Source organism: Pelophylax lessonae, assembly GCF_965119305.1.
Source record: "Pelophylax lessonae genome assembly, contig: HAP1_SCAFFOLD_452, whole genome shotgun sequence".
In the NCBI taxonomy this organism is placed as follows: Eukaryota; Metazoa; Chordata; class Amphibia; order Anura; family Ranidae; genus Pelophylax; species Pelophylax lessonae.
The window spans coordinates 29607-47242 of record NW_028119892.1 but is presented as its reverse complement, the minus strand read 5'-3'; the positions used below and the strand labels follow the sequence as shown (position 1 = coordinate 47242).

Sequence of the window (17636 nt, the reverse complement as noted above, 5' to 3'; positions counted from 1 at the left end):
CTGGACAGAATAACCCTTTCATGACCATTCTTTTCTTATGGCTGGATAGAATTAACCCATTCATGACCAGTACTTCCCCCATGGCTGGATAGAATTAACCCATTCATGACCAGTGTTTTTTTTTAACAGCTGCATAGAATTAACCCATTAATGACCACTGCTGTCCCAATGGCTGGATACAATTAACCCATTCATGACCAGTGCTTTCTTACTGCTGGATATAATTAACCCATTCACAACTAGTGCTTCCCCCATGGCTGAATAGAATTAACCAATTAATAACCAATGCTACCCCACAGCTGCCCTGAATTAACATTTTCATGCCCAGTGTCTCCCCATGGTGGGACAGCACACCAGAGATGGAGAGCAATGTTTCTATCTGACCAGGGAGGCACACTACTCATAAAGGTGCTGATGTTATCTGGCTTTTCATGCATGGGTTAATTCTGACTATGGGAAGGGTTAATGCCATGGGGACAGTGCAGTGGATTGGCTATGATTGGCTCAGGCAGATAGATTTCAGGGAGCTCCATGTCACTTCCTTGTCCCCTCTATATCCCCCCCCCCCATGTCCCTTCCATATCCCCCTCCCCCCCTCCCACACTGGAGGATGCTCCTGTACCTGAAATGACAAGTAATGCTGAGCCGAGGACTCGGGCGCCCCCTGCTGTCTGCCGGCTGCATGACTTCAGCACCACATGGGCGGACAGCACCGAGCTGAGCGGAGACATCAGGAGAGAGCAGAGGGAGTGCAGGAGCTCCTCACCTTCTGGGGCTGGGGGGTCCTCATCTGCTGGGGGGTCCTTCATCATCTGGGGGCTCCTCACCTACTGGGGGGGTCCCTCATCATCAGGGGGCTCCTCACCTACTGGGGGGTCCCTCATCATCAGGGGGCTCCTCACCTACTGGGGGGGTCCTTCATCATCAGGGGGCTCCTCACCTACTGGGGGGGGGGGGGGGGTCCTTCATCATCTGGGGGCTTCTCACCTACTGGGGGGTCCTTCATCATCTGGGGGCTCCTCACCTACTGGGGGGGTCCATCACCATCTGGGGGCTCCTCACCTACTGGGGGGGTCCATCACCATCTGGGGGCTCCTCACCTACTGGGGGGGGGGTCCTCATCTGCTGGGGGGTCCATCATCTGGGGGCTCCTCACCGTCTGGGGGTCCTTCATCATCTGGAGCTTCTTCACCTTCTGGGGGCTCTTCTCACCATCTGGGGGCTCCTCACCTTGAAGGCAGATCCTCATACACTATGCTGGAGACTGAACCCCAACATTCTCCTGCTGCAGACTGAAGATCTACATATATTCCTGCTGGAGGCTGACCCCTGATACCCCACTACTGGAGGCTGATACCCCACTTCTGGAGGCTGATCCCTGATACCCCACTACTGGAGACTGATCCCTGATACCCCACTACTGGAGGCTGACCCTTGATACCCTACTACTGGAATCTGATCCCTGATACCCCACTACTGGAGGCTGATACCCCACTACTGGAGGCTGATCCTTGATACCCTACTACTGGAGGCTGACCCTGATACCCCACTACTGGAGGCTGATCCTTGATACCCTACTACTGGAGGCTGACCCTGATACCCCACTACTGGAGGCTGATCCCTGATACCCCACTACTGGAGGCTGATCCCTGATACCCCACTACTGGAGTCTGATATCCCCCAACTGGAGTCTAATCCCTGATACCCCACTACTGGAGACATATTCTCTGCTGGACATTGATCACAATATACCCTGCTGGAGGCTGATCCCCTAGAAACAGAAGAAAGTAGACATTTGAGCTTTCATTGTGTGGCCCCTGGAGTCAGGGATGGGGCCCTGGGGTCCCCAGGATCTGTCTGCTGCCTGGATCCTTCTGTCTGCTGCTCAGTAAGTCTTTGTGTCTGATGATGTGATGGTGCTGATTCCCTATTGTTACCCCCCCCCCCCCCAGTCACAGCAATATGTCCTTATGGTCTGCATATAAACGGGGAGCCCCTGGGAGGGGTAATATTGGGATGGCAGAAGATGAATTCAGGTAATATTGGGGTGATATAGGATACATTTTGGTCATATTGAGGTGACAGAGGAAAATTCAGGGTATTATTGGGGTGATAGATACATCTGGATCATATTGGGGTGACAGAGGATAAATCTGGGTGGTATTAGGGTGATAGAGGATAAATCCTGGCAATATTGGGGTATAGGGGATTAATCTGGGTAATATTGGGGTAGGAGGATAAATTAGGGTAATATTGAGGTGATAGAGGATCAGTCTGGATCATATTGGGGTGATAGAGGATGAATTTGGGTAGTATTTTTGGTGACAGGAATAGTCTGGGTAATATTGGGGTGATGGAGGATGAATCTGGGTAATATTGGGGTGACAGGAATAGTCTGGGTAATATTGGGGTGACAGGAATAGTCTGGGTAATATTGGGGTGATGGAGGATGAATCTGGGTGATATTGGGGTGATGGAGGATGAATTTGGGTAATATTGGGGTGATAAATCAAGAAAATATTGGGGTGATGGAGGATGAATTTGGGTAGTATTGGGGTGACAGGAATAGTCTGGGTAATATTGGGGTGATGGAGGATAAATCTGGGTAATGTTGGGGTGACAGGAATAGTCTGGGTAATATTGGGGTGATGGAGAATGAATCTGGGTAATATTGGGGTGATGGAGGATGAATTTGGGTAGTATTGGGGTGACAGGAATAGTCTGGGTAATATTGGGGTGACAGGAATAGTCTGGGTAATATTGGGGTGATGGAGGATGAATCTGGGTGATATTGGGGTGATGGAGGATGAATTTGGGTAATATTGGGGTGACAGGAATAGTCTGGGTGATATTGGGGTGACAGGAATAGTCTGGGTGATATTGGGGTGATAGAGGATAAATCTGGGTAATATTGGGGTGACAGGAACAGTCTGGGTAATATTGGGGTGACAGGAATAGTCTGGGTGATATTGGGGTGATAGAGGATAAATCTGGGTGATATTGGGGTGACAGGAATAGTCTGGGTGATATTGGGGTGACAGGAATAGTCTGGGTGATATTGGGGTGACAGGAATAGTATGGGTGATATTGGGGTGATGGAGGATGAATCTGGGTAATATTGGGGTGATAGAGGATAAATCTGGGTAATATTGGGGTGATAGAGGATAAATCTGGGTAATATTGGGGTGATGGAGGATGAATCTGGGTGATATTGGGGTGATGGAGGATGAATCTGGGTGATATTGGGGTGACAGGAATAGTCTGGGTAATATTGGGGTGATGGAGGATAAATCTGGGTAATATTGGGGTGATAGAGGATAAATCTGGGTAATATTGGGGTGATAGAGGATAAATCTGGGTAATATTGGGGTGATGGAGGATGAATCTGGGTGATATTGGGGTGATGGAGGATGAATCTGGGTGATATTGGGGTGACAGGAATAGTCTGGGTAATATTGGGGTGATGGAGGATAAATCTGGGTAATATTGGGGTGATAGAGGATAAATCTGGGTAATATTGGGGTGATAGAGGATAAATCTGGGTAATATTGGGGTGATGGAGGATGAATCTGGGTGATATTGGGGTGATGGAGGATGAATCTGGGTGATATTGGGGTGACAGGAATAGTCTGGGTAATATTGGGGTGATGGAGGATAAATCTGGGTAATATTGGGGTGATAGAGGATAAATCTGGGTAATATTGGGGTGATAGAGGATAAATCTGGGTAATATTGGGGTGATGGAGGATGAATCTGGGTGATATTGGGGTGATGGAGGATGAATCTGGGTGATATTGGGGTGACAGGAATAGTCTGGGTAATATTGGGGTGATGGAGGATAAATCTGGGTAATATTGGGGTGATAGAGGATAAATCTGGGTAATATTGGGGTGATGGAGGATAAATCTGGGTAATATTGGGGTGATGGAGGATGAATCTGGGTAATATTGGGGTGATGGAGGATGAATCTGGGTAATATTGGGGTGATGGAGGATGAATCTGGGTAATATTGGGGTGATGGAGGATGAATCTGGGTGATATTGGGGTGACCCCAGTGGGGCGGCTCGTATTTTGCTCTTTGGGTGACGATTGGTTTCACTCATACAGGTTGTGTTGTCGGTTAACCCTTTCTTGTTCCTATGCCAGCACGTAGATTCCTTGTTGAAGGTTGCCATGGTAACAGTTGCCCCCCCCCCCTTTCCCTGCATTGTCCCTTTATTAGGTGATGTGGAGATTGAGGTGGGTGGGGAGAATGGGGAATATACAGAATAGTTCCTATCTGGGAATCTGGGCGGGGGGAGGGATGGATATGAATTCTCTACCGGTCCCTGGGATGGTCCCAGAGCAGGGACGAGCATTTCTAGTAATACCAGAAGACCCAGCATGGCGACACCAACCCACCAATCCTCCATAGGAACAGACCATATCTCCTCCAAAGACAGGGACCATCAGTCTAAAAACAAGGACCATCACCCTCATCCTATATATGGGGACCACAACTTCCATTCTAAAAAAAAAGGGACCAGCACTCTCATCCTGAATACAGTTACAGTCATCTCCATCCTAAATACGGTGACCACCACCCTCATCACAATATAGGGACCACCACCCTCATCATAATATAGGGACCACCACCCTCATCACAATATGGGGACCACCACCCTAATCCTAAATATGGGGACCATAACCCTCATCCTAAATATGGGGACCACCACCCTCATCACAATATGGGGACCACCACCCTAATCCTAAATATGGGGACCACCACCCTAATCCTAAATATGGGGACCACCACCCTCATCATAATATGGGGAGGGGACTACCACCCTCATCCTAAATATGGGGACCACCACTCTCATCCAAAATATGGGGACCACAACCCTCATCATAATATGGGGACCACCACCCTCATCCTAAATATGGGGACCACCACCCTCATCATAATATGGGGAACACCACCCTCATCCTAAATTTAGGGACCACCACCCTAATCCTAAATGTAGGGACCACCACCCTCATCCTAAATGTAGGGACCACCACCCTCATCCTATATACAGGATACCGCCTCCTCCTATCACTCTATAGGAGACCCCACACTATGACTTCCTGGAATTTTGGGACACGGAGTCACTATGTCCTGTGAGGAGGCACTGCTGTGTCACAAATTTCACAGAGCCCGCCTTCTAAGGGGAGGGGTTCCAGGAGTCGGTACAGAAATTAGGAAGGTACCATGGGATATGTAGTCCTTAGGAAGGACGTTGTGGGAGGAGACGGCCAGCAGACAGGCAGAGCTCACACCATGAAAGGAGATCTTCTATTGGTCGGTCAATGATCTCTATGGTTTGTATTGTTGGTATGAAAGGAATTGTGACCAGAGATCTCCTGTAAGGTGAACCTGAGTGAGCACAGCGGAGTTTCTCTTTAATTTCCATCCTGATGTGGTGCGGCACCCTGGATGTTCTGAGAGTCCCTGGGACTGAAATCACAGGGACTCCTCTATCTGGTTCCATGATAGGCCAAATCCTGACTGAGGCCATGGAGGACTGAGTTCTGGAAATGAGGGACCTCCTGCTGCCATCTTCCCTGAGATCTGGGGGGATTCCCTCCTGGGCTGCAGCCATTCTATAGAAGTCCCTACTCTGAACCCTGAGGTCTGGGGGGGATTCCCTCTGGGGCTGCAGCCATTCTATAGAAGTCCCTACCCTGAACCCTGAGGTCTGGGGGGGATTCCCTCCAGGGCTGCAGCTATTCTATAGAAGTCCCTACCCTGAACCCTGAGGTCTGGGGATTCCCCCTGGGGCTGCAGCCATTCTATTGAAGTCCCTACCCCGAACCTTGAGACCCTGAGAAGGGACTGGAGGAGGGGAAGGGACTGGAGGAGGGGAAAGGACTGGAGGCGGGGAAGGGACTGGAGGCGGGGAAGGGACTGGAGGCGGGGAAGGGACTGGAGGAGGGGAAGGGACTGGAGGCGGGGAAGGGACTGGAGGCGGGGAAGGGACTGGAGGCGTAGAAGAGACTGGAGGCGGGGAAGGGACTGGAGGTGGAGAAGGGACTGGAGGTGGAGAAGGGACTGGAGGCGGGGAAGGGACTGGAGGCGGGGAAGGGAATGGAGGCCGGGAAGGGAATGGAGGCGGGGAAGGGACTGGAGGCCGGGAAGGGACTGGAGGCGGGGAAGGGACTGGAGGCGGGGAAGGGACTGGAGGCGTAGAAGAGACTGGAGGCGGGGAAGGGACTGGAGGTGGAGAAGGGACTGGAGGTGGAGAAGGGACTGGAGGCCGGGAAGGGACTGGAGGCCAGGAAGGAACTGGAGGCAGAGAAGGGACTGGAGGCCGGGAAAGGACTGGAGGCGGGGAAGGGACTGGAGGCAGGGAAGGGACTGGAGGCGGAGAAGGGACTGGAGGCGGGAGGGGGACTGGAGGCGGAGAAGGGACTGGAGGCCGGGAAGGGAATGGAGGCGGGGAAGGGACTGGAGGCGGGGAAGGGACTGGAGGCGGGGAAGGGACTGGAGGCGGGGAAGGGACTGGAGGCGGGGAAGGGACTGGAGGCCGGGAAGGGACTGGGGGCCGGGAAAGGACTGGAGGCAGGGAAGGGACTGGAGGCGTAGAAGAGACTGGAGGCGGGGAAGGGACTGGAGGTGGAGAAGGGACTGGAGGTGGAGAAGGGACTGGAGGCGGGGAAGGGAATGGAGGCCGGGAAGGGAATGGAGGCGGGGAAGGGACTGGAGGCCGGGAAGGGACTGGAGGCGGGGAAGGGACTGGAGGCAGGGAAGGGACTGGAGGCGTAGAAGAGACTGGAGGCGGGGAAGGGACTGGAGGTGGAGAAGGGACTGGAGGTGGAGAAGGGACTGGAGGCGGGGAAGGGACTGGAGGCAGGGAAGGGACCGGAGGCAGGGAAGGGACTGGAGGTGGAGAAGGGACTGGAGGCGGGGAGGCAGAGAAGGGACTGGAGGCCGGGAAAGGACTGGAGGCGGGGAAGGGACTGGAGGCAGGGAAGGGACTGGAGGCGTAGTAGAGACTGGAGGCGGGGAAGGGACTGGAGGCGGGGAAGGAACTGGAGGCGGGGAAGGGACTGGAGGCGGAGAAGGGACTGGAGGCGGGAGGGGGACTGGAGGCGGAGAAGGGACTGGAGGCCGGGAAGGGAATGGAGGCGGGGAAGGGAATGGAGGCGGGGAAGGGACTGGAGGCGGGGAAGGGACTGGAGGCGGGGAAGGGACTGGAGGCCGGGAAGGGACTGGAGGCGGGGAAGGGACTGGAGGCGGGGAAGGGACTGGAGGCGGGGAAGGGACTGGAGGCCGGGAAGGGACTGGGGGCCGGGAAAGGACTGGAGGCAGGGAAGGGACTGGAGGCGTAGAAGAGACTGGAGGCGGGGAAGGGACTGGAGGTGGAGAAGGGACTGGAGGTGGAGAAGGGACTGGAGGCGGGGAAGGGAATGGAGGCCGGGAAGGGAATGGAGGCGGGGAAGGGACTGGAGGCCGGGAAGGGACTGGAGGCGGGGAAGGGACTGGAGGCAGGGAAGGGACTGGAGGCGTAGAAGAGACTGGAGGCGGGGAAGGGACTGGAGGTGGAGAAGGGACTGGAGGTGGAGAAGGGACTGGAGGCCGGGAAGGGACTGGAGGCCAGGAAGGAACTGGAGGCAGAGAAGGGACTGGAGGCCGGGAAAGGACTGGAGGTGGGGAAGGGACTGGAGGCAGGGAAGGGACTGGAGGCGTAGTAGAGACTGGAGGCGGGGAAGGGACTGGAGGCGGGGAAGGGACTGGAGGCGGGGAAGGGACTGGAGGCGGAGAAGGGACTGGAGGCGGAGAAGGGACTGGAGGCCGGGAAGGGAATGGAGGCGGGGAAGGGAATGGAGGCGGGGAAGGGACTGGAGGCGGGGAAGGGACTGGAGGCCGGGAAGGGACTGGGGGCCGGGAAAGGACTGGAGGCAGGGAAGGGACTGGAGGCGTAGAAGAGACTGGAGGCGGGGAAGGGACTGGAGGTGGAGAAGGGACTGGAGGTGGAGAAGGGACTGGAGGCGGGGAAGGGAATGGAGGCCGGGAAGGGAATGGAGGCGGGGAAGGGACTGGAGGCCGGGAAGGGACTGGAGGCGGGGAAGGGACTGGAGGCAGGGAAGGGACTGGAGGCGTAGAAGAGACTGGAGGCGGGGAAGGGACTGGAGGTGGAGAAGGGACTGGAGGTGGAGAAGGGACTGGAGGCGGGGAAGGGACTGGAGGCAGGGAAGGGACCGGAGGCAGGGAAGGGACTGGAGGTGGAGAAGGGACTGGAGGCGGGGAGGCAGAGAAGGGACTGGAGGCCGGGAAAGGACTGGAGGCGGGGAAGGGACTGGAGGCAGGGAAGGGACTGGAGGCGTAGTAGAGACTGGAGGCGGGGAAGGGACTGGAGGCGGGGAAGGGACTGGAGGCGGGGAAGGGACTGGAGGCGGAGAAGGGACTGGAGGCGGAGAAGGGACTGGAGGCGGGAGGGGGACTGGAGGCAGAGAAGGGACTGGAGGCCGGGAAGGGAATGGAGGCGGGGAAGGGAATGGAGGCGGGGAAGGGACTGGAGGCGGGGAAGGGACTGGAGGCCGGGAAGGGAATGGAGGCGGGGAAGGGACTGGAGGCGGGGAAGGGACTGGAGGCGGGGAAGGGACTGGGGGCCGGGAAAGGACTGGAGGCAGGGAAGAGACTGGAGGCGGGGAAGGGACTGGAGGTGGAGAAGGGACTGGAGGTGGAGAAGGGACTGGAGGTGGAGAAGGGACTGGAGGCGGGGAAGGGAATGGAGGCCGGGAAGGGAATGGAGGCGGGGAAGGGACTGGAGGCCGGGAAGGGACTGGAGGCGGGGAAGGGACTGGAGGCAGGGAAGGGACTGGAGGCGTAGAAGAGACTGGAGGCGGGGAAGGGACTGGAGGTGGAGAAGGGACTGGAGGTGGAGAAGGGACTGGAGGCCGGGAAGGGACTGGAGGCCGAGAAGGGACTGGAGGCCGGGAAAGGACTGGAGGCCGGGAAAGGACTGGAGGCGGGGAAGGGACTGGAGGCAGGGAAGGGACTGGAGGCGTAGTAGAGACTGGAGGCGGGGAAGGGACTGGAGGCGGGGAAGGGACTGGAGGCGGGGAAGGGACTGGAGGCGGAGAAGGGACTGGAGGCAGGGAAGGGACTGGAGGTGGGGAGGCGGGGAAGGGACTGGAGGCGGGGAAGGGAATGGAGGCGGGGAAGGGACTGGAGGCGGGGAAGCCAGAGGATCAACATCACAGCCAAACATTTTCAGATGAAGGTCGGCCTCTCTGATTTTCTTAGGACAAGCTTCCAGCCCCCAGCACTGATTTCACCGACTTCCTCTGCGTGTCACAGAGTCCCCAGACAGCAGAAACACTTCCTGTACATTACAATGGCCGATCCCCACCAGATCCACAAACTCTCCTCCAATCAGATGTCCTTCCAGAGAGCCATCTGCTTAGAGATTGGATCCAGTGTGGGACACAATGTACCAACTGAAACAGATCATCTCTGCCTTCCAGTAGATGGGGCCGCAGACCATCTTTGCCTTTCTAATAGATGTGGCCCCAGATCATCTCTGCCTTCCAGTAGATGTGGCCCCAGATCATCTCTGCCTTCCAGTAGATGGGGCCCCCAGATCATCTCTGACTTCCAGTAGATGGGGCCCCCAGATCATCTCTGCCTTCCAGTAGATGTGGCCCCTAGATCATCTCTGCCTTTCCAGTAGATGTGGCCCCAGATCATCTCTGTCTATTAGTCAATGTGGCCCCAGATGATTTCTGCCTTCCAGTAGATGGGGCCCCAGATTATCTCATCCTTGCAGTAGATGGGGCCCCAGATCATCTCATTCTTCCAGTAGATGGGGCCCCAGATCATCTCTGTCTACCAGTAGATGGGGCCTCAGATCATCTCTGTCTACTAGTCAATGTGGCCCCAGATCATTTCTGCCTTCCAGTAGATGGGGCCCCAGATCATCTCTGTCTACCAGTAGATGGGGACCCAGATCATCTCTGCCTTCCAGTAGATTGGGCCCTAGATCATCTCTGCCTTCCAGTAGATGGGGCCCCCAGATCATCTCTGCCTTCCAGTAGATGTGGCCCCAGATCATCTCTGTCTACTAGTCAATGTGGCCCCAGATCATTTCTGCCTTCCAGTAGATGGGGCCCCAGATCATCTCTGTCTACCAGTAGATGGGGCCCCAGATAATTTCTGCCTTCCAGTAGATGGGGCCCTAGATCATCCTTGCCTTCCAGTAGATGGGGCCCAGACCATCTCTGCCTTCCAGTAGATGGGGCCCTAGATCATCTCTGCCTTCCAGTAGATGGGGCCCCAGATCATCTCTGCCTTCCAGTAGATGGGGCCCCAGATCATCCCCCTTTCTTCCAGTAGATGGGGTCCAGATCATCTCTGCCTTCCAGTAGATGTGGACCCAGACCATCTCTGCTTTCCAGTAGATGTGGACCCAGATCATCTCTGCCTTCCAGTAGATGTGGACCCAGACCATCTCTGCCTTCCAGTAGCTGGGGCCCAAGATCATCTATGCCTTCCAGTAGATGTGGACCCAGATCATCTATGCCTTCCAGTAAATATGGACCCAGATCATCTCTGCCTTCCAGTAGATGGGGCCCCAGATTATCTCTGCCTTCCAGTAGATGGGGCCCCCGATCATCTCTGCCTTCCAGTAGATGGGGCCGCAGACCATCTTTGCCTTTCTAGTAGATGTGGCCCCAGATCATCTCTGCCTTCCAGTAGATTGGGCCCCAGACCATCTCTGCCTTCCAGTAGATTGGGCCCTAGATCATCTCTGCCTTCCAGTAGATTGGGCCCTAGATCATCTCTGCCTTCCAGTAGATTGGGCCCTAGATCATCTCTGCCTTCCAGTAGATGGGGCCCCCAGATCATCTCTGACTTCCAGGAGATGGGGCCCCTAGATCATCTCTGCCTTCTAGTAGATGGGGCCCCAGACCATTTCTGCCTTTCCAGTAGATGTGGCCCCAGATCATCTCTGTCTATTAGTCAATGTGGCCCCAGATCATTTCAGCCTTCCAGTAGATGGGGCCCCAGATTATCTCATCCTTGCAGTAGATGGGGCCCCAGATCATCTCATTCTTCCAGTAGATGGGGCCCCAGATCATCTCTGTCTACCAGTAGATGGGGCCTCAGATCATCTCTGTCTACAAGTAGATGGGGACCCAGATCATCTCTGCCTTCCAGTAGATTGGGCCCTAGATCATCTCTGCCTTCCAGTAGATGGGGCCCCCAGATCATCTCTGATTTCCAGGAGATGGGGCCCCCAGATCATCTCTGCCTTCCAGTAGATGGGGCCCCAGACCATCTCTGCCTTTCCAGTAGATGGGGCCCCAGATCATCTCTGTCTACTAGTCAATGTGGCCCCAGATCATTTCTGCCTTCCAGTAGATGGGGCCCTAGATCATCTCTGCCTTCCAGTAGATGGGGCCCCAGATCATCTCTGCCTTCCAGTAGATGGGGCCCCAGATCATCTCTGCCTTCCAGTAGATGTGGACCCAGACCATCTCTGCCTTCCAGTAGATGGGGCCCTAGATCATCTCTGCCTTCCAGTAGATGGGGCCCCAGATCATCTCTGCCTTCCAGTAGATGGGGCCCCAGATCATCTCTGCCTTCCAGTAGATGGGGTCCAGATCATCTCTGCCTTCCAGTAGATGTGGACCCAGACCATCTCTGCCTTCCAGTAGATGGGGCCCCCAGATCATCTCTGCCTTCCAGTAGATGTGGACCCAGGTCATCTCTGCCTTCCAGTAGCTGGGGCCCCAGATCATCTATGCCTTCCAGTAGCTGGGGCCCCAGATCATCTATGCCTTCCAGTAAATGTGGACCCAGATCATCTCTGCCTTCCAGTAGATGGGGCCCCAGATTATCTCTGCCTTCCAGTAGATGGGGCCCCCGATCATCTCTGCCTTCCAGTAGATGGGGCCGCAGACCATCTTTGCCTTCCAGTAGATGTGGCCCCAGATCATCTCTGTCTACTAGTCAATGTGGCCCCAGATCATCTCTGCCTTCCAGTAGATTGGGCCCCAGACCATCTCTGCCTTCCAGTAGATTGGGCCCTAGATCATCTCTGCCTTCCAGTAGATTGGGCCCTAGATCATCTCTGCCTTCCAGTAGATGGGGCCCCCAGATCATCTCTGACTTCCAGGAGATGGGGCCCCTAGATCATCTCTGCCTTCTAGTAGATGGGGCCCCAGACCATCTCTGCCTTTCCAGTAGATGTGGCCCCAGATCATCTCTGTCTATTAGTCAATGTGGCCCCAGATCATTTCTGCCTTCCAGTAGATGGGGCCCTAGATTATCTCTGCCTTCCAGTAGATGGGGCCCCAGATTATCTCATCCTTGCAGTAGATGGGGCCCCAGATCATCTCATTCTTCCAGTAGATGGGGCCCCAGATCATCTCTGTCTACCAGTAGATGTGGCCCCAGATCATCTCTGCCTTCCAGTAGATGGGGCCCCAGACCATCTCTGCCTTCCAGGAGATGGGGCCCCCCAGATCATCTCTGTCTACCAGTAGATGGGGCCTCAGATCATCTCTGTCTACCAGTAGATGTGGCCCCAGATCATCTCTGCCTTCCAGTAGATGGGGCCCCAGACCATCTCTGCCTTCCAGGAGATGGGGCCCCCCAGATCATCTCTGTCTACTAGTCAATGCGGCCCCAGACCATCTCTGCCTTCCAGTAGATGTGGCCCCAGATCATCTCTGTCTACTAGTCAATGTGGCCCCAGATCATTTCTGCCTTCCAGTAGATGGGGACCCAGATCATCTCTGCCTTCCAGTAGATTGGGCCCTAGATCATCTCTGCCTTCCAATAGATGGGGCCCCCAGATCATCTCTGATTTCCAGGAGATGGGGCCCCCAGATCATCTCTGCCTTCCAGTAGATGGGGCCCCAGACCATCTCTGCCTTTCCAGTAGATGGGACCCCAGATCATCTCTGTCTACTAGTCAATGTGGCCCCAGATCATTTCTGCCTTCCAGTAGATGGGGCCCTAGATCATCTCTGCCTTCCAGTAGATGGGGCCCCAGATCATCTCTGCCTTCCAGTAGATGGGGCCCAGACCATCTCTGCCTTCCAGTAGATGTGGACCCAGACCATCTCTGCCTTCCAGTAGATGGGGCCCTAGATCATCTCTGCCTTCCAGTAGATGGGGCCCCAGATCATCTCTGCCTTCCAGTAGATGGGGTCCAGATCATCTCTGCCTTCCAGTAGATGTGGACCCAGATCATCTCTGCCTTCCAGTAGATGTGGACCCAGACCATCTCTGCCTTCCAGTAGATGTGGACCCAGATCATCTCTGCCTTCCAGTAGATGGGGCCCAGATCATCTCTGCCTTCCAGTAGATGTGGACCCAGGTCATCTCTGCCTTACAGTAGCTGGGGCCCCAGATCATCTATGCCTTCCAGTAAATGTGGACCCAGATCATCTCTGCCTTCCAGTAGATGGGGCCCCAGATTATCTCTGCCTTCCAGTAGATGGGGCCCCAGATTATCCCTGCCTTCCAGTATATGAGGACCCAGATCATCTCTGCCTTCCAGTAGATGGGGCCCCCAGATCATCTCTGCCTTCCAGTAGATGGAGCCCCAGATCCTCTCTGCCTTCCAGTAAATGGGGCCCCAGATCATCTCTGCCTTCCAGTAGATGGGGCCCCAGATTATCTCTGCCTTCCAGTAGATGGGGCCCCAGATCATCTCTGCCTTCCAGTAGATGGGGCCCCAGATCATCTCTGTCTTCCAGTAGATGGGGCCCCAGATCATCTCTGTCTTCCAGTAGATGGGGCCCCAGATCATCTCTGCCTTCCAGTAGATGGGGCCCCAGATCATCTCTGCCTTCCAGTAGATGGGGCCCCAGATTATCTCTGCCTTCCAGTAGATGGGGCCCCAGATTATCTCAGACCCATAATCTTTCCATGTCTTTGCCGTGGTCCTTCCATTGGAGAAGCCTCGGGAATTTCTCTGCTCGGGATTCAGAAGACGTCACCATGTAGAAGCGGATGGTGATGGATCTTCCCGGGAATTGGTTCCTTGCAGATGGTGATGGATCTTCCCGGGAATTGGTTCCTTGCGGATGGTGATGGATCTTCCCGGGAATTGGTTCCTTGCGGATGGTGATGGATCTTCCCGGGAATTGGTTCCTTGCGGATGGTGATGGATCTTCCCGGGAATTGGTTCCTTGCGGATGGTGATGGATCTTCCCGGGAATTGGTTCCTTGCGGATGGTGATGGATCTTCCCGGGAATTGGTTCCTTGCGGATGGTGATGGATCTTCCCGGGAATTGGTTCCTTGCGGATGGTGATGGATCTTCCCGGGAATTGGTTCCTTGCGGATGGTGATGGATCTTCCCGGGAATTGGTTCCTTGCGGATGGTGATGGATCTTCTCGGTTCCTTAAGGCCTGCAGACCTTGTGAGGAGGAGCTGCAGAGGGGAAGTCAGAGGGTTAAAGCCGGGGCCCGGTGACGCCGGTGCCTCTTCCTTTGTGTTGGATTTCTTCCCGCTGTGACTCATTGTTTGTTTTCAGACGTTTCATCGATGCGTTTCACTTAGATGAACTGATTAGCCATCTGCGATCGCACGTTTCTTCGCTTGCTGTGACAGGCGAGGAGCTTTCAGTCACTGGCTGCCATGATGTCTCTATGGTGAAATAGGGGTCCCGGTGACAAGCATTGCCTGACCTCCCCGGGAGTTGGTGGCGGTGAAGTTCCTCTAAGACTGGGGGAAGGGAAGACCCTGACTTGGGGTAGGGGAGTGGCTGCGGGTTGCCCTGGGGTGGGGATGGGAGATATTTGCCAATGGTGGAGACTCAGTGGGGGTGCAGAAGTTCACTGGCAGAGGGATATGGTATGGGGGGGAGGGGCAATGATTGGTGATAACAGAGACTCTTAGTGGGGCACGGAACTGGGGAAGACGATTGCCAGGAATTGTCAGCGATTTGAGATTACTTCAAGGCACTGGCTGTGGTTGGGTCAAAGTGTGTGGGTTGTCAGGGGTGGGGTTGTCAGGGGTGGGGTTGTCAGGGGTGGGGTCTATTGCTGGGGGTTAGCAGCCGTGGAGACCTTCAGTTACAGGGGATTGGGGGGGGGGGGGCATGGACAGTGGTTTTGTGATTGTGGAGACCCCTATCCTAGGAAAGAAGGATGGGTGACAGTCATTAGGTATTGGTGGCAGTGAAGACTTTCACCGGAGGTTGTCAGTGGTGGAGATTCTATCTGGGGGTTGGCAATGGTAGGGGACCCTTAGTAGGAATTCTGGGCAGTGGAGATGATTTTCAAAGGGCTTGGTAGTGGAAGAGGGGAAGATTCGCAGTAAAGGGTACCCTTGCTGGGGGGGGTTCATTGGCAGTTGCAGAGACTATTGTTGAGGATGCCATAGGTGAAGACCCTTTACAGGAATCATCAGCAATGGAAATTCTCCGGGTTTGGTGATGGTTGTCGGTGGTTGTTGGTGGTGGAAGTCCTTCTCAGGGGTTATCAGTGATAGAGATCCTTGCCAGAGGGTGGATTGGCCATAGTAGTGGGATTGTCTGTGGTGGAGATTCTCACTGAGGGTGGGTGATGGGTGGGGAACAGCTGGCAGTGGTGGAGACCCTTGCTTGGGGAGATTGGTAGCAGATACTCTCTCTGGCAGTTGGCGGTAGTGGAGTCCCTTACTGGGGGAGACTGAGGATGGTGGAGACCCTCACTGGCAGTTGGTGGTAGTGGAGACCCTCACTGGCAGTTGGTGGCAGTGGAGACCCTCACTGGCAGTTGGTGGTAGTGGAGACCCTCACTTGCAGTTGGTGGTAGTGGAGACCCTCACTGGCAGTTGGTGGCAGTGGAGACCCTCACTGGCAGTTGGTGGCAGTGGAGACCCTCACTGGCAGTTGGTGGCAGTGGAGACCCTCACTGGCAGTTGGTGGCAGTGGAGACCCTCACTGGCAGTTGGTAATAGTGGAGACTCTAATTTGCAGTTGGTGGCAGTGGAGACCCTCACTGGCAGTTGATGGTAGCGTAGACCCTCACTTGCAGTTGGTGGTAGCAGAGACCCTCATTAGCAGTTGGTGGTAGTGGAGACCCTCATTGGCAGTTGGTGGCAGTGGAGACCCTCACTGGCAGTTGGTGGTAGTGGAGACCCTCACTGGCAGTTGGTGGTAGTGGAGACCCTCACTGGCAGTTGGTGGCAGTGGAGACCCTCATTAGCAGTTGGTGGTAGTGGAGACCCTCATTGGCAGTTGGTGGCAGTGGAGACCCTCACTGGCAGTTGGTGGCAGTGGAGACTCTCACCATGGATTAGGGACAGTGGATATTTTAGCAGTGGGCTGGTGGAGTTATATTTTTGGTGGTCCTTCTGTAATGAGTTCCATGTTCCTGACGTATTGGATTCCGGGTGACGTAGGATCTCTGATTCTCTGATTCTCTGACGCGACTCATCTGGAAATCTTGAGAAATAATTGGTAATTTTCTCTGTTTGTTTCCTGCAGACGGATGCGAGGAATGGTATGAGGAAGGACGGACAGACCAGAAAACATGATGTTCACCAACAAAAGCAAATCTTCACTAGGCCAGAAACCTGCTCAGAAGAAAACTCGCCCCCACGGACTGCCCTCCCCCGCCCTGTGCTGCGCCTGCGGACTTTGCATCATGCTGGCGGGAATAAACATTACTTTAGTTGGCGCTTTTGCCTTTGGGACGTTTCTGCCCGTCAATAACCCTCCCATCATCATCGGACCCATTCTCTTAGTTGTGGCCTTTGCTTTCTTTGGCGCTTGCTGCATCTGTAGCCGGAGGCCGCCGGCACACGGGGCCAGGAAGTCCAAGCCGGGGTCTAACATCGGCTTCATTAAGCCGGGGAACGCAGCCTTTGAAATAGAGACCAGCGAGCACACGGTGCAGGATACCACGGCGGTGCAGCTCAGCCCAACCAACTCTCCGGTGTCATCCCGAAAATCCTCCCCCGTGCATGAGAATGCAAAGACTTGTAAACTTTTCACCATGGAGGGTAACGGCCCAGCTGCTAAATTCTCTGCCGGAGGAGAGTCTGTGCAGCTGAACCTCCCTAGAGATCCGGTCACCTAGAGGCTGCTGAGCGCAGCAGAAGGAGATCTTTACAGCCGCCTGCACTGCAGCCAGGGTTCCACTCCCAGTATGGCTGCAGGAAGAGCGGAGGAGGCTGAAGAGTTGTGAGGCCCGGCCATGGAGGGTTCAGAAGAAGAGGAATAACCAAGGCAAGCCGTCTTCTTCCCGTCAGATGTCTGTCCAGTGTGTAGAATCGTCATTCCTTGTCACCGGCTAAGCCAACCATTCATCTTCTGTGACTGCTGCCCAGGAAGGAAGATGGACTGAGGATGAGGCAGACCTCCGGGAATTGGGACTGTGGGGTATTTCCAGACAGTTTCCGCCTGGAGAGTCGCACTTGGGTTGATGCATATAAATGTTTCTTGTCTTTGTGCTTGTTGCATGATGTGACTTCCAGGGTCAGAACCTCGTGTAGCATTGTCCTAGTAGAGATGTATCAATGTCAGACTTTTCCTTCTGGAATAGAATGTTTTTACTTTTATTGTTTCCGAACATTTATTCACATGAGCGGGGGCGGGGCTGCGGGGGGACGGGGGGGGGGGGTATGGGAGAGAACATTCTCTGCTGATATTCCTGTACAAGGAACT

At 55.0% G+C, this 17636-nt stretch overlaps 1 protein-coding gene across 1 annotated transcript; it reads left to right on the top strand.

Moving 5' to 3' along the window:
• Positions 1-1734: 1734 nt before the first annotated feature.
• TMEM275 (transmembrane protein 275) lies at positions 1735-17309 on the top strand. Its single transcript, XM_082276287.1, has 2 exons — positions 1735-1888; positions 16455-17309. Exon 2 carries the CDS (start codon positions 16501-16503, stop codon positions 17047-17049), a length of 549 nt encoding a protein of 182 aa, XP_082132413.1. The 5' UTR covers positions 1735-1888; positions 16455-16500; the 3' UTR covers positions 17050-17309.
• Positions 17310-17636: the final 327 nt, after the last annotated feature.

Coding starts and splice junctions, on each gene's coding strand:
- TMEM275 (XM_082276287.1), top strand. CDS start 16,501: ATGATGTTCACCAACAAAAGCAAATCTTCACTAGGCCAGAAACCTGCT.